This window comes from Xiphias gladius, chromosome 16 (genome assembly GCF_016859285.1).
Source record: "Xiphias gladius isolate SHS-SW01 ecotype Sanya breed wild chromosome 16, ASM1685928v1, whole genome shotgun sequence".
NCBI lineage: Eukaryota > Metazoa > Chordata > Actinopteri > Istiophoriformes > Xiphiidae > Xiphias > Xiphias gladius.
This window is the reverse complement of record NC_053415.1, coordinates 12,474,472-12,496,825: the sequence shown is the minus strand read 5'-3', so window position 1 is coordinate 12,496,825 and position 22,354 is coordinate 12,474,472. Positions and strand designations below refer to the sequence as shown.

At 39.9% G+C, this 22,354-nt stretch overlaps 1 protein-coding gene across 9 annotated transcripts in view; it reads left to right on the top strand.

Moving 5' to 3' along the window:
• The first annotated feature begins 297 nt into the window (after positions 1-297).
• dip2a (disco-interacting protein 2 homolog A) overlaps positions 298-22,354 on the top strand; it is an 86,068-nt gene continuing 64,011 nt past the window's right edge. For 8 of the 9 annotated variants that reach the window (XR_005709058.1, XM_040147718.1, XM_040147715.1 and 5 more), the window contains exon 1: positions 298-895. Coding sequence is in view for 8 of the 9 variants with exons in the window: in XM_040147718.1 (XP_040003652.1) it covers positions 772-895 (124 nt within the window). In the remaining variant the exon portion in view is untranslated. The remainder of the gene's footprint in view (positions 896-22,354) is intronic. The other variant, XM_040147714.1, reaches the window with a different exon arrangement.

Genomic DNA, 22,354 nt, shown 5'->3' with positions numbered 1-22,354 from the left:
GTGCCATTAGCCAGCCGATGACGTAATTATATCCATACATTTATTTACAGTTCTCCGTAGATCTATTTTGAGATCACAATGACTTACAGTGAACCATGAAACAGTTATTAATAATTTTTTTTTAATTTTTTTTTTGGTGTGACATCCACGAAACACCAAAAATCTTCAATAGTACGTTAGTGTCCCCCCCGGGTCGCTGCATGTGCCCCTGCGCCAAGCAGCAGCAGCAGCAGCAGCAGCACTGTAACTGTGACAGTAGGAGGCAGGCGCGTTGTGTGTGGGGCAGCAGGAGGCAGCGCGCACCGCTCAAGCGCTCACACGAACACACGAGTGGGCCTCGCGAGCGCGCACGGCGGGGGCTGCTGTTGCTATGATGCAATGGCGACTGCGCCGTGGGAAGCGAGCGAGGAGTTGAATGAGTTCTCGCCACAGTTGAGGGGAAGCAGCCGCCGACGGTCAGGACGCCGACAGTGCCGAGGGACGGACGGCAGGCACGGACACACAGGCAGGGCCCTGTCCTACCAAACTACATGGAAACGCGCAGTCAGGTGTGTCCGCTAGCCTCGCAGCTAGCCGTGTCATGACGGTTGGAGAGATTTATCACACATCTGTACGACGTTGCAGTGAGACGGGAGACGCACCAACACCCTATTTGCCCTCTTTAGCCGAAACCAAGTGAAGAGGGGTTGTTGTTTTTCATCCCCCCTCTGGTGGCATTGTCCTCCTCACCGGTGACTCAGTGGACCTATTCTCGCTTCGTGCTGGACCACCATGGCAGAGAGAACCTCAACCGGGTTGCTAACGATGATGTTGGAGCCCACGCCGGCTGTCGCTATGACTCTGCCGGCGGAGGTCCGGGAGAAGCTGGCGGAGCTGGAACTGGAGCTGTCTGAAGGTAAGTTGACAACAACATGTACACAAACTACCGCACCGTGAGGCCAAAGCATGGTGTCTCTTCGGTTTGTGGCGCTTTAAACAGTGTTCATGTGTGTGACAGCTATCAGAACCACCGCCCTTTATCTTGCCATGTTTGAAAACATGCCAGCATCATCGAAGCCCCTCTGCTACTACTAGAGAGTCCTTCCCAAAGCTGAACTTCTGCTGTAGTTTTCTCCCCATGTCTCTAAACTACTGCAGCACAGGCACTTACTAAACTAAACTAAACTAAACTAGACTGGTTAATAGGTTGCACTGATTTATTCCATGTCTAATGAAGGCAAGCTGTTCCCATTGGCCTGAAGTTTTAAATACCACACGTACAGACTCCAAATACCATACTTAATCAGATGGCTATCTGCCCTAACGTTAACAGCTGAGCTGACACACCCATACTGCTGTTATGTGGCTTTGTTTTTCACATAACCAGAGTGTCTGTGCTTTTTGAAGTTTATGAAAAGGGAAACTAAAGGACTAATACCTATCTACATTTTTTCCCCCACATAAACTGATTTTTTTTGCTATAAGACTATTAATACAAATGTCCATTCTTATCTTGTCTGACCAGAGGCCAGTTATAAAATAGAATATGACTGCAAAACTTTTCACTTTAATAAAGCCTGTTGTAACTGGTGGCCACTCCAGAAGCCATAACTTATGATTCAGAGGCTATCAGATGGATATCTTATTATTTCATGGAATTGTAAGGTCATGAGAAAAAGTTGAAATGGTGAAGAATGTCTCCACATTGCCTAACAAAGGCAACATAATCATTGTTTTAAAGTTAACCAATACCATTAGGATACATTATAAAGTATGTTTTACAGATGCACAATTAGGCTGATAATGCTAATCTGTACACTTGTGCAGGCATGTGTGTAGGTGCAAAGGTGTCTAACTTCGTGTACACCTTGCTTGTATCCTCTATTTGACCTTCCACATGTACTTTGATGAACTTCAGTGCAAAAAGGCAAAGAGAGGCTTTTGATTATGGATATCTTGCATCTCCAGGTCTATATAATCTATTAAAATTAAAATTTCTAAACATAAGGCTATAAATTAAGTCACTACATTATCTTAAATATTTTTTTAATTATATTATCCTTTAGGTTTTATTTTTCAGAATCAAACATTTACATCAGATTTTATGTATTTTCTCCTTTTTCAGACTGAGGTGTTTTGATGGTTTATGAAACCCAAAGCCAAACTACTGCGTACTTCTGTGATGATCAAAATATACAGTATTTATGTTATACTTGCCACACTTATTTATGTAAGAGAAGGTCGATTCTATATAAAATAATCCCTTATCACACTTACCTGCTGACAGAAACTCAAAGACATCATAGCATGTACCTGTACAAAGTCCTGTGCGATGAGAAAGCAACATTTATTGATTTATCAAGCTACCTTATCACGCTCCTTGAAACGTGTTCTGAAGGACAAATGTCAGTAAGTTTCACTAATATTGTGACGTAACATTTAGAGCTTGATATCCAAAAAAGTTATCTGAATATGTAAGCCTAGTTTTGCCTCCATGGAGCCCCATTTAAGAATCAGTAATTGAATTGCCCCTAATATGTGCTACCTGTCAACTGAAACCTGCATGATTTGTCCTAAAAAAAAGTCTTACATTTTTTTCATACTTGGTGCTCGGACTTTACATTGAACTGTGGTAAATCAGCACTACACAGAGTAAATAAAGCTTTGTTCATCCTCCGGTTGAGTAGACATCCTTAAATGCAGAGTTACAGTGCACTGTAAATAATGAAGAAGATGCATATTAAAAAAAACCCACACATTTATTTAGTTTTTTGTTTTTGTTTAGTGAGACTCATTGTTCACCTATGCTCCTATATTTGAGTGGTTCTCATGTGGTAAAATTATTCTAATAAAAATGAATGACCCACATTAGGCCTGATTAGATTTGGGATTTGACCCCAGGGTGTGATCCTATTTCTTGCCAACTCAAGACTAGAAAATGTCAACTATACAAGTGTAGTTCTAGAACTTGAAGTAATAGAAAACCCTCTGACACATAGTTAAATTCTGCACAGACTCTCTTCTTTCTCCATGTTAGCTTCCTGTGGTAGAACCGTAGCAGGGTTAGGAATAGACCAAAGGTGCACGCTTTGATAAGCACATTAACTGCAACTGAGGCCCCTAATGGGATAGACATGTTTTCAGGAGCAGCTACCAAACCAATCTATATCTGTCCGGTTTCCTCTTCCTGCTCTCCACATGTCACATCCTGCCATGTTGGAGCTCTGATAGCTGCAACTCCCTGACTCCATTGCCTTCTACTTCTCTTTCTGGCTTTTCTTCCACTGATATACTCTGCTGTCTATTTCCCACTGTCTCTCTTTTTCCATGCCCCTCTCCAGGCCTCCCCACCTCCATATTCCTCTATTTTCTTTCTAATCAAAGAAGATATTGCCATTCTCTTTTGGGTGAAAAAGATATCAACATCTTTTTTTCACCCTGAAATCCCATTCCTGTATGCTGCCATGAACTCTTCACCTCATGCTGATGCCCTTTGGTTGCTTCCCCACTGCATCCTGTCTCTGGATAGAATAGACAACTCATTTTATTGGAATGAGATGAGAGCCTGAGAATCCTGCAGGTTTTGTACCCTTCTCAATGAGCTCCTCGCACAGGGATTTAATGTTGAGCATGTCTGTGTCCCACAGAGACATATCTCGATTTTTAGTGTGCACGAGTGTGCCAGTAGGTGTTTGTGCGCTTGCGCTTGAGTGAACGTTGTATTATTCATGAAGTTGAATAGCTGTGTCATGTATGTTTTCTTAAGCCGTTTAGCCACACCAGCCATTGGAGGAATAACATGAGTTTGAGACAGTCCAGCAACTCAGCTAGATAATGTTCCAGCATCAGCATTTAGACCTGCTGATGTATGAAATAAACAATCTGTTCACTCTTATTGTGGTTATAATAAATCGTTTCCTCAAGAGATACATTTATTTTCAATTTCTCTTTATTTCTTAGTGACTATGTGTCCTAAAATGTTTCATTTACTTCACCCTGCTGTCCACGGATGAGTTTTCCCAACCACCCAGTCATTATTTATAACCTGTAAATGTAGGCCAAGTAATTCTTCCTATGTCACTTTGACTGTGCATTTTTTATTTTTGTTAACAATTTGGCTGTTCTTTTATTTAATGGGTCTATGGAGTTAAAACATTTGAAACCACATTCCTGTCTTGTGAAGGAGGATTACTAAATAATCTGGATACCTTTGCTGAGTAAAACCTGGAATTGCTTTAAATGTGGAAAATGGATATAAAGTAAGTGAAAGACCTGTTTCAGGTTTTAAAGCCCCCTAAAATCCGCTTTAAATCTTTGGTATTCCTTCATAACATTAAATATTCATGATAAATAAGTAACAATTAAATAAAGAAAAAAAACATCTTTAGGAATTATTTATTAAAGGACTGGTTTGAAATTATGAGTAAAACGCTAACTCAGTTTCTTCTGTTTACAGTACGGATTAAACAAGCGAAATATAAAATGTCAATATATGAGCTTTAAGGGTAGTCTTGTAGTCTGATTTTAATACTTTTTAGACAGAACCAAGCTAGCTGTGTCCCCTGTTTCCAGTCTTTGTGCTAAGCTAAGCTACATTTACCATATAAACATGAGAGTGGTATCGATGTTCTCGTCAAACTCTCTGCAAAAAAGCGAATAAACACATTTCCCAAAACATCAAACCAGTCCGACGGTCAAAAACTCTCCAGCGTCAGAAACGTGTGGGTATGGTTTGATTAGATTTGATTAACAATGACTGAAAAACCGAGTTTGAATCAAAATTTGGTGAATCCTGATGGGTGCATGGAAATATGTGACATCACCTTTTTTCAGCTGAGCCCCACCCATTCCAAACCAGGGAGAAGAGCTCAGAAAAGACACAAACACAAAAATCTAACATTTGAAGTAACCACAACTGTTCCAACTTTGGCATAAAATACTCTATACAAGTAGGACCCATCACTCAAAGTAAGAAGCTGACTGAGAATAGGTTTTAGGGCCTTTAATCAGTGCAATTGTCCAGCTAGCCTGGTAATACTGCCTTGTGAGACATGCTGCTATGGCTTTTCCCAACAATGCTTAGAGACTGAAATGTCCTCCTACCAAATTCTACGCATCATAGCTACTGGGAAGGCCCAGTGTTATTTCTTAGCTGACCTGGATGCAGATGAGTGGTCAAAAGATGGGGCGTAAAGGAGGGCAAGAAGATGGATGACCCCCATTATCTCCTGCAAAGAGGACAGAAGGGGAGACTTGTCTGCTGAGTAATTCATAGGCTCACTCTATCATTCCCTGGATTTCTTCCCTCCTTGTCTCTTTGCTCTCTAAACCCTCTGATTACAAAGTAATTTTTAGTCCAGTGCTGGTGTTTACTGGGAAACTGCCAAACCCCCGGTTGTTCAGTGAGCTTGTTTTGCCTGCTCCCATTCAGCAAACATTTACAGAGAAGCAAGGCAGGATTTTGGTAGTTTAAGTGCCGTCTCGCTTGTTTCTGGTTATTTGGATTCATTGAGAAAACGATTGTAGCAGGTTTGAGGTGTGTGTAAGGTGTTCGAAAGAAGAGCCAGCAGCAAAAATGTGGCTATGTTTTTTTTTATAAGCTCTGCAAATGCCTAGAGACAGTTGTTCTGTATGATAATTCAGAACATCCAGTCAGTTTATTGAGGCACTGTTTTCTTTTGTTCTTATTCTTATCTATGTCCTAGTATCTGCTGCTGCAGTGACCCAATTTCCCCAAGGAGATCATTGAAGTTTCACCTTATCTAAGTGATTAGATGAGGTGACACTTTACTCACTGTAGAACCTGTAGGTAAAGAGGCGACCAGGCAGCATGCTGGCAAGTGGTAACTGTGGTAATGAGATGGTGATCATTAAACTTACACATGCTTGTCAACCTCTGGCACTGATGGAGGCTTGATGATGTAATGATCAGTGGTGTGTATCTTATTGCTGTTAATGGGTGTAACCCCACTGTAATGCCAAATGTTTTTAAACTATGGCTGCACAATTAAAAATTATAGAATCACAATTTCAATGTCTGGCTCTATAAAATTTCTTACCTGATGATTCTGCAACAATCAGACCTTTTTCAATTTAACAGATGATGATAACATTCCAAAACACATATATTAACCCTGAATACCATTAATTCCTACTTTCCTGACACTCATTTTATAGATCAATTCCCAAAATGCATGTGTGCTAAAGAAATATTTTCCTCAGATATTTTTTGAGAGGTGTGACTTTTCATCCAACAGTAGCACCACTCAATAACGTGTTTTATAGGCCTATGATACGAGTAAGCCTTTATCATGGTGATGAGCCTGCATACTAGGTGGGATTAGTGGATAGCTTTGATGGCCAGTACTTTCATAAAACGTCTTTTTGGAAAGTATGAGTGTACAGGAAACCCCGGTCCTGGTCCTTACTCATTCCTCCCTGTGGTCACTTACTCCCACCACAAACCCATGAAGAAAGAACTTCCAGTGGGTTCATCCAGTGAGTTCAGCCTATTGTTGAGCAAAACCAAACATCTGATGAATGTAGAATAACATTCTGCATTAAAAGCTTTGAGAACATGTAGGATTTAGGGCGATTACTGCGGGGGACTTTGTACATGACTGCTAGTTAGCTCTGTAATAGGATCCAAAAGGGAAGAATGTTGAGCCTTGGAGTGAGCTAACTGGCCACTGTATTTGCTGTAAAGTCCAGTTCAGAGATAAAGAGGCAGCTATGCTATGCCCCTACCATAGTAGGGGATACAACGTGGAGGGTCATAAATATTTCAAGGGTGTGCCTCAGAGCAGAGGAGAGCCTCAGATTCTCGTGCTGCTCCTAATATGCTTCTGCCTGTATATGTGAGTCTGTACACATGTAAGTGTGTGCATGATTGATTGGCATTCCATTTACTTTTTGGTTGTGTCTCTGGGTGCTTTGTTGAGGTGCTCCTTTCCATTTTGTAAAGTACAAACCACAGAACTGTTTTTCATTTTAGTGACACTAATATCGAGAGTGCCTGTTATTGTCCTGGCGATCCACTCTGTCGCTCTGTACTGTAGGTTCTGGCTGTTTGTTTCCTTTATAGCACTCTTCAACATCCTGTCTCTGTTTTTATAGGAGCCATGAATTTTTAATGGATTGCAGTTTGGGAATGTAGTATCTAAAAAAATGTCTTTTCTTCCTTTGTTTATTCAAATGTGAATGAGTCTACACAGTAACATTTTCACCGATACGGTACTTTTGGTGTTCCTTTTTTTTCTGTGTTAGAATTGCTTATGTTTTCAGTATTGGTAGTCATTGTGACTGCAACTAATGATCATATCATTATTAATGGATCTATTTTTTTTAACTCATTAACTAATTAATAGATCTAGTGCAGTCTTTAAAATGGAAAAAACAATGATTCATGCAACAGTTGCATCTCATTTTAAAAGTTATTGGGTATGTTTTTATTTGACAAGTGACATCCAGGATCAGATGGTTATCGAAATAATAATTGATTAAGTTGTTTTCTATCCACTAATTGTTTAATCAGCCTATTTTTTTGCTATAGTAACATTTTTACAGAGGGATTTTCAAGATTGTTCTGAAACTTGAGATACACAGAGTTTTTTTCCCCTCTCTGCATGCATGCCACAAATATGCTAGCAAGACATTCACTCTCTTTCAATGGATTCAACCAAGTGATACTGACTTACTGGTGCTATTTCAGCAATGTTTTATCACATTGCTGTGGCTGTGGTTATGGCTGGGGTTACAACTGATGGCAGAAATTGTTGTTCATTTTGATTATACTGCCACACTCCTATAGTTCACATCTTGTGACAGACATCACTATTTTCCGATATACCTGGTAAGAGAGAAGAAAAGCTTAAAGTACCATTAAGTGAATATCTTACTCTTTGTAACAGTGAAGCCTGATTGACATGTACTACATTTCATTACTCTGGTCAGATGTGGACCCTTGTTAACCGTCCAAGACAGGTAGCTATAAAATTAATTTATTTTGAAACAAACACAGCCAAAGGTAAATCAACTCCACATCATTTGCTCCAATGTTTTTGCAATGTTAGATAAATGCAAGGCTGTAATTTTTCAGGGCATTAACCACTGAAAATTTCAACTAGTCCGTTAACGTGTTACTATCCTCGTTTATTTTGGGTATTGTCAATTAAATATTACTGCTGGCTAAATTAAATCAATGCGTCTGTCAGTTTCTTATGTGGGTAATAAATGTATTAAAGTCCCAGATCATGAACAAGGCCTTTGCATGGGCCTATGCTCAATCCTTTTAAAGTTTTCAGAAACGTTTGGAAAATGTTTCTTTCGTAACACATTTTGCTATAACTTTAGCTGAACTGGAATCTTAAACAGAGGACTGTGGATTCTGTTTCCTTACACTGAGAACTACTGGCAGCAAAATTGGCTTCTACTGTATATACCATATGTCTTTCTGCATTGTCCTGTTGTTCTGAAACTCCTGCAGTTGAGGTCCCTTATCTTTTTAAATCAAATTACTGTACGCATCCTGGAAGTTTGGCTTTTTTTCAAGTCCACCAGTGACTTGAATATCTGCTTAGATAACATTGGAAAGATGGATGATGGCCGAACTTCCAGCCTGGCCATCATCCTGACACATCCTGTCCATCGTGACACCGAGCTCTTTGGTTGGTCAGAAGCTTTGTTTGGTGGCACTTAACCAGTGGAATTTTTTAAGATGTGTGCACCACTTTGCACAAATTTTCAGTGTCTTAATTTTCACAGGTGCCAGGTCCTGTGACTTTTGTGCTAGTGGTTACACTGTTTGCGTCCTTGCTGCGACAGAGATGTCATGTGCAGTGGGGAGCAGGGCAGTGCAGCGGGCACTGGTGCCAGGGAGATCTGCTGACCAAACAAGCCACAAGCCCCTGTTCAAGGACACATTGCAGAGTTGACTCTGCTCTGTGCACCACATTCTTCTGCCCAGCAAGGCTTTTGTTCTGCCTCAATCAGCTTTCTGCTGTTAATTCTCTACTGCCCATTCACCTACCTGTATGTGTATCTTTGATTGCTCACCCTGTCTGTGCCCATCTGGTGGAGTCTAGGCACAGCATGAGAGTTGGATGGCAGCAAAGGACCCCATCCCCCCTCTCTCTGGTCCAATCACTGGAACAGTGGAAAAATCACACAGAGGGCTCTTTAGATAGCAGATTTCACTCAAATACGGGGAATTACAATTCCAGTAGATAAAGAATTTGATCTAAGAGCATGTTTTCTATTATTCATGTTTCCTGCTTAAGTACAGTATGCTCACAACATTTGTTGTGCAGTGTTTTCAAGGTACAGAGTGAATTTCTTACAGAGGATGGGAGGGGGTTGCAGGGCTGAGGTCACTGAGCTGTGCAGGGATCCGTTATACACAAAGTTTTTTAGAGCCCAAGGTAAAAATTCATCATTAGTCTTTTATAACATTTCTTTTAATCTTAATTCCTCTTGCTTAATATTTGACTTCTGCGTTTATAACTGAAACATAATACACACTTCCAGACAGCAGAGCTATACTAACAACTTACCCATTTACCCTTTCACACATTCATTTTGTAAGAATGTATGCAAGAAATTCGACACACCACCACCAGTACTGCATCTCAATAACTTACTCATCATCTCCTGAACACTTGATTAACATACAAGCAAAAGAATGTTATATCCGATCTAGTGTTATGCATGCCTATAGTGTTTTTGTGATATTTTTATTCACATAATCAAAAACAGTAGAACTTCAGAATTAATAATACAGCATTTTGAACCATCAAGCTGCTTTAACTGTTTTTACTGCCTTTGGTGTTTTGGCTCCCTATTCACATATCAGCCCCTAAGTGCTAAAAGCTGTCAGGTTGATGAGAAAGGCTGGAAATGTGGATACACATCAGTAGGTATCACAGAAGCTCCTGACTGTCTATCAAATCATCTGCTGGATCTTGTCAGAGAGTGTTGATTATAGTGCTGTTTGGAAGCCCAGTGAAGCAGCCAATGACAATTGTTGGCAGTGGCAAGTGTTTAATTAAAATGTGTGATGATAATTCATTCCAGAGAGGTGGTATAATGATGTACTGGTCAGTTCCATCAACACCTATTAGCTTCTCTTGACCTCCCCTCTAGCTGGGAGCTTGCAGAGGTCAGCCTGCACAGCATGACAGGACAGTGTAGTCTGCTAAACTTAGCTCTAACAGCAGCTGGCCATCATGCAGCCCTCAGTGAAAGTATGGAGGAAGCACTAACAGGGCAACTTTTTAAGAAACCCATATGGTTAATGGTGTTGAAAAAGCTAATATAGCAATACCTGCTTTGCTTAAAGTAGATAGGGTGGGCCAGAAAATGTATAGTTTTCATTGTGTCTCTTTGTTGCCAAGAGTCATGTCCAATTACCGTGCTGTGACTATAGTGTAACGTCACTAGAAAAAGCTTGGACTTTTTGAAACTTAAAAGTTAGAAAACAGACAGCAATGAGACCGAAGAGATGTGTGAGAAGACCAAAAACAAGTTTTGAATTTTTTGTTCATTCAGTCAATGTCTAGGCCGACACAGGTGTGATGTGCAGATCAAAGACAAACGTGGTGCTTTGTAGCAGCAGCAGGCTGCATTGTGAGCCTTCCTGGTGGAAAACAAACAGATAGGTCACGGCACATTCCAGACATTTTCTATCAACTTAACCGTGAGGAGAGGGGTTTCTAAATCCCCTCCACACTGCTGGAGGGCACGACTACATACAACAAACACGCAGATAGCATAGCAGGTTGTCTCAGCCTTTTAAGAGAACAAGGCCAAGTTGCCCCCCTCCCCTTTACCTCATTCCCTTAGGTGTCCCAATAGAATATTGGAGGGAAAGAACAGAGCAGAACTGAAACTTTGTTTGTTTGTTTTTTGTTTTGTTTTTTGTTTTGTTTTAATGTGGGGCTAAAGCCAGGCCTTTTGTAGATATAAAACCTAACTTGGCAGACTTGGCTCACATGCCAAAAAATTTGTTTTCAGCCCGTGTGCTCTGAGCAAGCAGACAGTTTTTTAAGTCAGCTCTGCTACTGTTGCTGTTGAGACTTTTCCCAGTGTGTTATTCAGCAGGTACTTGTATAGCCAGAAAGGAAAGAAAGGAGCGACACAAACCAAGGGCAAGTTAGGACTGAATTTAAAGCTCCCAAGGCATAACTGACAAATTGTGGAGACTCTTTCAGCATTTAACAATTACGAGCTAATGTCTGTAAGAGAAAAGTTGTAAATCATCTCAATGAAACATCCAAAATTATGAGACTGTTTTTATGAGACTGTTTGTTTTCTAAGTCAGTGCTTGGTGATGTATTTAAGGCAGTGCATATACACTGGAAACACCTTGGGTGAAAGACATACCATGGGTTCTAAAAAAATCCACCTCTTCCAACAAAGCCGGGTCAGCACCATACAAGTAGGAGATAAAGGTACAACTGAAGTGACTAGTAATTAATGTCACCAAAGCAGTTAAATGATAATTTTGCTCTGGTACAACTTAGGTCTAATTTTTGCTTTTTTGGCCATCTATTGATAAAAGAGACTTTGAACTCACTAATTTAATTGCTGAGACGTGAAAATGCAGTGAAATCACTGAAATGAAGTCGACTGTTGCAGGAAATACAAGCAGACAGATTATAATACAGGTTCAAAAAAACCCTGGTTTGAACAAGTTAATTTTGGAAGAGAAAGCGAAAATTATCACCCAAACCCTCATCGCAACTCAATGAATATCTGATTTAACTGTTTGCTTGTTTACGACCTGCCTGATCATCTGACTGCTCATGCACTATCATTACTAATAGAAATAATTGCCTCAGGTACTAACATGAGACCCAAGTTGTAATAAACTGAAAATATCCGTTAATGCTGAAGTTAGCTGATAGCAATCTAGATATTTTTCTGTCAGCTCAAAACAGGAGAAATCCTTACTGCTCCTTCTTCTTCTAACACAACCATCGATCGTTAACCATTCACATTCGAGAGAGAGCCTGACAAAGAGAGAGTTGTAACTGAACTGCCTGTCCGAGGTTATATTTGATAAATTGTGATTGAGAATCATTGAATATAGGCTTCCTTTGTTAAAATCACAGAGCTCCTCAGCCATGAAATAAAAACACAATAACAGATACAGTGGTCAATGAGAGATGGTTTCTTGATCAAAAGTTACACAGTTACAGGTTTTTACTGAGCAAATGAATGTTATTCCACCTGGCCTTACTTTCACTTATATTCTCTGTATTCCTCTGTAGCTATGAAAAGATAACTAAAACCACGTCTAATTTTTTGTAAATTTGCCATGCTTTCAGTGGCTTTTTATAGCAAGGTAGGAGTTACTATCTAAGGAGATTGCATCCATTCTCCATTCCTGAGTAATGATGTATGAATGTAGTTTCTCATACTATGTGAGTTCAAAGTCTAAAGTAACCACTGTAATGTTGTCTCTGGCACTACCACTAACACAGATGTTTTTACTGATAGGGAGTTCAGATTGGAGTGTGTGGTGTTGAAGTCTTTTACTCTGGAATGTAGCTGTAGAACTTTTCTGAACCAAGCCTCTTAGTTTAAATTGCATTTAACTGAACTTTTGAAGTAGCCCGGAGATGACAGCAACCAGTTTTTATACTCACAAATGATCTCCTCTAAAAGCAACACACTGGTAACCCTGATAATCTGCACTGATCTGTGTACAGTATGTGGCTTCTGAAAGCTTTGATGAAATACACCCCTTTCTCACTGCATTAAGCACAGTTTTGCCGCATGTCAGCACAGAGATTTTCAATAACCTTTCTACACAGTGTTACTTGTGGAATCCCAGGCACTTGGGGATGAACAATGACACAGATACGACCTTAGGATGACCTGTAATCTAATATAAAACACACACATGCACACGTCATGTCTCTGTGCTCCTGCTCACGACATTCTTGACATAGAGGTCCCAGGCCTCCACAGCTTGTGGTTGGTGGTGGTGTGGTCAACTCGCCCCATGATGACAGTTGTAGCTCAGTTGTCGAATCTCAGAGGTCTGTTCTCCATTCCTCACATCCCCTCTGTTTGTCTTTGCCCAAGTAACTCATTAGACAACCAATTATAAGAGCCCTACCTTTCACAAACTCATCAATTTGTACTTTACATGAAGAATTTCACATTTCAGGGAATTAAACAACATTTGTGTTTATGTGTGGATGTATTGGTCTGTGTGTGTGTGTTTCTCTAATGGTCATTGTGTGTGAGTCTGAATATGCAGACTTGTGTGCATTGTCTGTGTGATCTTCAGGAGTGGGTTTCTGGGTGGTGATTTTCACATCATCACATCAATACCAATATAATAGATTTACCATATTTCCACAAATAGTGACCTGGGCCTTTATTTAGCTCAACTGCAAAAGGTAACAGGCCTTTATTTGAAGAAGGCTTGTATTAGAGGCAGGCATTTATTTCTAATTCCCTCCATTTGATAAGTATAATTGGTCATATTTTATTACGAAACTTTGCTTCAATACTGCATTACGCTGTTAATAACAACTCAACACTTCCTGTAACCGTTTAAAATTAAAAGCCTTGTAGCATTTCAGTTTACAGACACCCTTAATTTCTTTACAGGGCTTTTATTGTGAAACATTGTACATTGTACGTTACTACAAACAACAGTTGGCTGAGATATTAACACACATGCACCCACAGTGACTGAAGTAGGACAATGATACTTTAGATTAGTAATCCAGAAAACAACTAATTGTTGAAAATAGCATGATTATATTGTTGAATTTTTTAAAATTAAGGCGGTAGAAATGTACATTATGCTTAACTGGTGTGCACATTATCTGACAGGCACCAGGAGTTTATCCACCCTTGCTTTTTTCCCGGCCTGTATTTAGGGGTCGGCTTTTATTAGTTTGTGTCGATCACGTCCCCAGCCATCATCGAATACCTGGCTTTTAATTGACTACCGATTTTTATTTGAGGAAATACAGTATACTTTTATTGTAGATTCTCTAACTATCTTGCTCTTTTTCATCCCTAGCATAACACAAGTTGGACAGTGTGAATGTTGTTACTTTGTCCTACAAGGAAGCATTCCCACATTTTGAAGTCCAGGTCTTTGTTTTAAAGTTGCTTGAGGGCTTGTCTTGCTAAACTTCTTTATCTCTCATCCATAATCAACAAAGCAAGATTGGGGGTATGTTCATGATTAAACACTGTCAATAATTGCAGTGAAGCCAAATATACTGTGCATGTTGACTGCACCCCGTCTGTCATTAGGAGTTAGAAGCAGTCAAGTCTGAAATGCCAACAAGTGGCAGATAAATGCTGGCAGGCTCTTCTAGTGTGTCATGCCCCTGATGACACACACACTTGAGTGCAGACTTTCTCATGAGGCTTACTACTGCAGCCTCCGGTTCTTATCCTAATTGGGAATTGTGTGTGTGTGTGTGTGTGTGTGTGTGTGTGTGTGTGTGTGTGTGTGTGTGTGTGTGTGTGTGTGTGTGAGCGAGTAAGCCATATGACCTGAAAATCAGAAAGCTAACCCATGACAGAGTTGCTGCTTCCTTGCCCCGTCCTTGTTATCTAATTTGATGAGTCAAACTGAATTTAATTTTACTGTTGTCATAGTCAAGCCAGGCCTATATTTAGCTATCAGGACATTAAATCACAGTACTCGGATGACCAGGTGGCACTACTTAATGCAGAAAGAGGAGAGTAGTAAGACGAAGATCATCTCCTGCACAACTGCCATGTTCAGTGAAGATCGGTAGGACTAAAATGGGAAGGATTTACGCAACACAGTCTTGCTTTCAATGCAGAGAACACAACACCCATATTACAACTGGATCCTGCAATCCATGCTTGTTTTCAACATGTACACATCCTTTTGTGCTACTCTTTTGACTGCTGAGCATTGTGCATTCTGAAACATATCATTTTTCTATATTTGCATTTTTGTGAATATTTGAATGAATGTAATGTTGATCATGACAATCAAGCAGTTGAACTGAAAAATGTACTGAAAAACAAAAAATGAAAGTTTTCAGAAATAACATGCTTTTCACGTCAACTCCAGGCTTGCAGTTTCGTCTGGTTTTCTGAGGTTAAAGCCAGTCATTCCAAGTCAGATCTATAAAGAGTTTTATTTTCATGTCTGTGTCCAAAGGGTCAACTGAAGGAGAAGAAAAATGGGTGGAGGAAGAAAGGAGGACTGGGAGGCCTGGATTTAGATGTTCCCTTACATAGAAACAGCTGTTGTATGTCAGACTTTGGGGAAATCAGCATTTGCCAATTATTCATATTGCTTGCTTTTAACCTGCTTGTACCAGATTTATATGCTTTATATGATTTGAATGCTTTGCCAAACAGCCACAGGGAATACAAGCCACAATCACAGGAAACTTTTTCAAGACTTTCTTTTTTTGGGATGCCTTATTCCTGATTATAGTTATCCTGATGCAGTAAATACTTAACAATGTTGAAGCAAATGCTAAGAATTAAGGCTGTGTATTCACAAACATTAGATCCGTAAATGGCGCATTCATCCATGTAAAACAGTCACCGTGTCTGCATCAAGATATGTGTATATCAGTCTATGTAGCATTTTTGAAAAGCAGTTTGCAATACTGTGTTTTTTGTAGTTGCATATTGATCTAGCCTTGCAGAGTAGTAGAAATGCATTATTTCTGGGTCATCATGGCAAGAGTAGAGCTGACAGACCTTATTCCATTTGACTACTGGAAATATTATGCTTTATTAAAAGCACGTGCTAGGTAGTGGCTTTTTTTGGCAGTGGATGCAACACTAAAAATAAAAGGCGTGTTTTACAGATTATATTGATTTGATCTTTTTGTTTTTATTCACTCCTAATGGAATTTGCAAAGAGCTATGCTAATAAAATTCATTAATAATAACTCCAACATCTGAATTGATTCCACGCATTGTCACTTTTGTCCTCTTGAAGAGTTGTGAAGATGAACTGTCTAAAGGCCTCAGCAGGGCCATCCTCAAGGCCTTGACCTCTGACTCACTGTTACTATTGCCGCATAATAATGAGTGCTGTATCCCCTGCAGGTCACAGGAGACAAATGATAGGCTAACGCAGGGCTTCAACAGGGCTGCCATCAATCTGCACTTTTTCTATAGGGCAAAAGGAATTAGCCGCTGGCTTGAGACCAAATGCTACTGCCTCTATCTGCCTATAGACGATCACCTGGGACCCCTGACTCTGCTCTGTATTTTTTGCCATCGGCAGGATTTATACATGTATGTGTATGCACATAAATACACACACAGATACTCCTTCCCCCCTTTCCTCGTGTCACAGCCTGTTTATTGAGTTAGGCTGTGGGTTTGGCCCCTGGCTTACATGTGTGTGAAGATAAGTGCAAAAGCAGACCCTGTGTGTCTCTTTCTGGAACTGACCATTTATTCTTGTTAACAGTCTTTTTTCTGTAAGCAGTGGTGGATGGTCTAGAGCACTGAATGCCTTGCTGAGTAAAAAATGCTATTTCAAGACTTAGCCAGGACGAGTGTTTGTTTTTGTCTTGGAATCAGCTCCACTTGTTTTTGAAGTATCAGCTCCCAAGTTAAACCCCACTCTTAGCAATCCAACACTGTTTCCATAAATAAGGGATATTTTGTCTGTTTTAATGGACTGGTATGTATTAATTGCATTTTTGTAGATGTTTATTTTAAAACAATATGTTACAGAGGTTCATGCATTCCTGTCCAGTGACTTCATGACAAACCTTTGGCAGGTTCCTCAAGAATGACTTTTCAGGTTTGAATTTAACCTATTTAGTTCACCACTTGCATTTTGTTTACTGCATGAGAAAAGTTCAGACAGTGTCAGTGTGTCAGTGACACTATAGTGTTACTTAATTGACTTTGAAATAGCCTATTTTCTGGCACTCATTAAGTTACTTATACAGAATGAGCTTTATCCATCTCTTGCTCCAAGCAGGTTGAAACTAATGCTAAGAATAATTTGCAAATATTTTACTCAGGTATGTTTATATGCAACTTTAATACTGAAATCCCAAGGGACCTGCTTGAAACTCTTTAATTTACCTAGCATGGCAGAAGCTTCACCACATTCGCTAATAGAAGCCGATTGGCCTGCAGTGTTTTTCGGCAGACAGTATCAGCTGGCTAGTATTACTGAGCAAAAGCCCTGTCAACAGTATCACCACAGCTGACTCCCTCTGTCTTATGTTCCACATGTCCAGGACGAACAGTGAACAGCCCTGCCGCTGCCTGGTCCGAGGGCTGCCTGACTTTGAATTGTGGGCTTATGTGGAATGTGGGGCTGGAAACAGGCCTGGGAGGGTTTTGAGAAATTTTAGAACAACCATATTGTTCAGTTGTTTTCCCCATGTATGGGGAAGCAGTGAGAGCTGGCAGAGTACCCCAGGAAGCTGGTGAAACGGACCCCAGGCTGTTGTCTGACAGACGTGAACAAACAATCCCCAGTGGTTACCACTGTTCTGTTTGTTTGTTTGTTTGGATTACATAGCACCCATCATCTATCATAGATCAGTGTGATTTTTCACCTGCAAAATGTAAATGCTGATTTATTTCTCTGAAGGTACACCCCAAGACTTTGAAGTAGCATGTTTGTCAGAATAAAGGTTTACGTACAGTTAAGCTTCAGGACATGTTTGGTTTCTCTGAGACACATTACTGCATGTTATTGCAGCAAAGATGTTCTGGTGCAGTCTGCATTGATCCCTTTCTTTCTCTCTGCACTCAAACTCATACTTAAAAGAGCGTGAGGCTAACCTCACATCACCTTAGGCTGGAATCTACCATATCTTTTCTGGGTTTGTTTCTTTTTGTCTGCCTGTCAGATTCCTCACTGAGAGGCTCACTCAGGGGTTTGACCACTTACAATAATGCTTGAGGTTTCAGTGGGGAGAATATGGATTGAGGAGCTGGAGGATGGAGAAGCAAATCGAGAGACCGAATGAGGGAGCCTGTGAAAAAGGGGGTAATGGCAGGCAGGAAGATAACTCCTGAGTGACAGAGTGATAAAGTACATACAGAACAAAGGATGAGAATGTGAAGGTTGGAATAATAAGAGAATATCTCTTCAGCTTGGTATGAAAAAAGCATGCTTCAAGAGGTTTACTATGACTATACAGAGAGACAATATAATTTTTTTCTCCAGAAAATTTTATATACCATGTTATACATCATTGTTGCAATATGAAATTTATATGCACTGATAAAGGATTTTATCCATGTTACTCATTCCTATGCTGCAGCTTCCACTGTAGCCTGTACTGTAAGCTCAGCCATTATGTTTGATCAAGCTGAATATTGTACTTTCAAAAGTGATAGGGTTTTATTGACAGGAAAACAATACCAAAATGTCTGTATAAAATCCATATAACACAAATCACTATATTACTAAACAAACCACTAAAACCTCACATGCCTGTCTTTGGCTATTAAAATCCTACTCCGGTGTAGCTCTCATTGGGTCACTGATGCTAAGTAGCAAGAGGGGTTATCATTGAATGACCATTCATGACTGACTAAACAAAAATTGCGACTGAAAGACTATGATGTCTTTGGCTCCCTGATTCATTATGCTGGCAGATAAAAACTAAACAAACAACAACTTATGTTTGAATCACTTACTGTGAATTTCATGATTTAAAATATGATTCATAGGTTCACATGCCCTAGAACCCTTTAAATCTGTATCTAAAATCTGGAAAAAGTTAATTGAACTGAAGGTTTCTACACACAATAGCGCAATACCTTATGGTGTCTCACAAGACTGGAAGACTTGTGAGAAAAAGGGTTGAATTCATTGTGTAAATGCCTTTGTAGTTCATCAATTACTGCTGTATATTGTGAATCACCTTATAGTAGATAGAGAGGTTTATGTTTTACAGACTAGGCCTTCAGGCCATGTCAGCTATTGGATAGGCCTTTCAGTCTCACTTTCATCTCATTAAAAAAAAAAAAAAAAAATCTCTCAGCTGGATGGTTAAGTTACCTCAGCCAGCAGGTGTTTGTGATAGTGTTAGTATGCACATGGTCACAGACGAGAAGATCCAATAAGGTTTTTTGACGCCGACATTATTAGGAGACTCAGATGTTAAACTGATACTTTGCCCTTGAAGCTTAAATTCAGTTAGTTAGATAGAGGGTTAAACTCTAACAGGGTTTCCTGGAGCATTTTATTTCAGAGGCGCCCCGTCTTGCCTGAAATAAATACCGTCTACACTAACGTCAGAAGAAGTTTCTACATTTTTAACAAACAAACATTATATTAGGCCTGTTAAAACAAGCGTGTAGTGATACATTATACAGAAAAAGCCACATATGTAATGAGCGTATGGATTGTTTAAATCACCATCTGGTAACTACATCAATAACAAGATGAGATGGGCCAGGATCTGTCTGATTCAGCTCAGCAGGTGAGTGATTCATCAATCACATCATTTTCTCACTTCTCAGTAATTAATCAGAGCCGCATGTTGCAATTTTAAGAAAAAATAAAGCCTTCTGAGTTTATTTGCAAATTGGGAAACGTAGAGACAAATAGCTTAATCAGTCATAATTAGAGAAAAAAAAAAAGTCACTACACTGTATGTCAGACTCCAGGTTGAATTTTGTTTGATAATCAGCAGTTGGAAACCGGAGTCTGCATTGAGTTGAAGTCAGTTTATAGTTTGTCTTGATCATCTGGACTTGTATAATCAATGATTTTGATCAACGGGGTTTCGGGGAGTGCTTACCAGCTCTGCTGACCGTTTCCAGGGAGAAATCCTGTCTGAATTGCTTGTCGGTTTGATTTTTACTGTAAAAGGTTCTCTATTTGTATGTATCAGCTGTGTAATAAGACTGTGGATAGTGGTCTAGGGTATAGACTTTGGGATTTTGGCCCTTTGGCTTTTCGCTCAATGCATTCTGGGATAGATTCCTGCCACCCATTACCCTGTGCTGGACAAATGGTTTACATAATGGATGGATGGATGGATGGATGGATGGAGTGTGTTGTGGTGTATTTACACAACATCTGACATGAACCCACCATCACAGAAAAGTGTGGTAAAAGTAAAATTTAAATTACAACGGGCCTCATGCAGCACCAGTCTCTTAAATTTCTCTTATATTTACTCTTAGTCCTTTTTTTTCTATGCAGAGAGAATTAAGTCAAAACCTAGTATGTGGCTGGACCACCCTTTATGTTTGCTTCTCTCCTGACGGACTCTGTGTTCACATATACAGTATTTTAAAACAGCCAAATTCCCAATAAAGCTGTTCTCAGTGTGAACGCGATGTCGTCTGACAAAATCACCATACACATAAGTTACAGACAACAGCTGTGCTGTGATTTTGGCTATATTTACTTGTAAAATGACCACTCACAAAAAAAGTTAGAATCTCATTCAGTCTAAGCAAGTTGCCGTGCAGTCAACTGAACATGAGGCATAAAGAGGTGTGCCTGTGGAGGGATAACCTGACCCCACGCTCATGGGCCATTACTAGCGACTCTTCTACGGAAAGTAGCTAAGGTTTATCCAAGAAGTTGCTAGATTTGTCGCTAGGTACTTTTGTGAGGAAAAGTTGCTAGAAGGGTGTGAAAAGTTGGTAAATCAAGTGACAAAGGCGCCAAGTTCGCAACACGGCCTGTAAACGCCTTCCTGATGACGCAATAGAAACTGTTTTTGCCAATTCATTTTGAAAGAGCAAAGGCCAATGTATGTGGCTGAAACTCCAACACTTGGCTTGCTGACCAATGTAACCTGTAACCTATAACCTCAGCACTTAGAAACGCAACATTCGGCTGACAAATGGTGTAACATTGTCAGTCAGTCAATCACAGACATTCAAGTCTGTGACTTATTGGCATGACTGCTGTTATGGTCCAGCCAATAAGAAGAGTCAACTCCAGACGCACCAAACATTCTTAACAATCCAAATCTGCTCTTACCCTTGTGTGCTCATGATGAATTCCACTTGATCTAAATGTGAGGCGTGTGGCTGATTGTTTTTTTTTTTATCAGCTTATGTAACGCTCCCTAACAGTATATAAGGGCAGGTGTTGTGCCGTGTGCAGAAACTCTGGCACATGCCCAAGAATTGGATAGATGCCACAAAAAAAAGGGTGTAAGAAGAGGAAGAACTTCAGCAGTAGTGAAATCAAAGTACTGCTAAATAAACTTGAACAAAATAAAAATGATTTTCCAGAGCATCAGTACTGGTGTTACAGGAAAATCAAAAACCCAGCAATGACAAAACATCTTTGATGCTGTAAATGCTGTGTCAGCAGAGGTATGCACAGTAACTGAAATTAAAAGAAAGTGGTGAAATTATGAAAATGGAAGAGAGGAGCAAATGTAAGAAAACATTGGTGATTCCCAGAAACAACAACAAATTGTGGGTACAAACAAAATAAGAGGAAATTTGTTCATGTACTGCTTCCTACATGAGGCCCAATGTGTGCAAAATTGTAAAGCCAAATACAGCTAGGTCCCATTGCACAGCACTTTAGTCACACAGTACTTGTTGACCACTAAATGTAACGAGCCGCCAGGTCACAGGGGACTACTGAAACTCTCCACTTTCACTGTTATTCTCTGGCCATTCAAGCAATTTGTGTGTTTCCTGTCTCCAGATAAGGCCCTCATAAATGGCTTTATCTCAGGGCTGGGATGTGTGACTGAGCAGCCAAGCATCCCTATCCTGGAACAAGCATTTTTCTTGTAAGAAGCAGTTCTTCTTCCCCTGCTTACCTCAGCCATGCTGCTAGTGAGTTACCACTCATAGAAAGTATTATCGTCCTATTTCATTAACTGTGGGTGTATGTGTGTATCCACTTTGCTTTCCATTAATCCCGTCTGGCTGTTGTTGCATATGGTATGCCTGCAAATGTTCCACAATAAAGCCCCCTTAAGAAATGAAGGATTTCTGTCCACTAAAACGCTAGAGGGCTTTTAATTTGAAATACTTACAGTAAGCATTGAGTTTGTATGAACAGTGTAATGCAGTAACTTTAACAGGGCAAACGGGAGTGGATCAAAACAAAGCTTCATAGAAATATGACCAATTGTACTTGTCAAACAGAAATTAGATTACAATTAGAAATAAAGGCGTGTTACATTCTGCAGTTGAGGTAAATAAAGGCTACGGTCACTGTTTGAGGAAATAGTAGGGTAGTAGGGTTGCAGTGAATAAACTTCCATTTATAAATATGCATGCATATTTGAGAGTTCAGCGGTGAAAAAACCATAGGCACTGGTCTACAGTGATGGGGGAAAAAAAGGGATATGGTCAGATGAGTTATCCTTTACCATATCCTCCACAAGTGGGTGAGTGCATGGTTGGCGTAAACCAATGCTTGAGG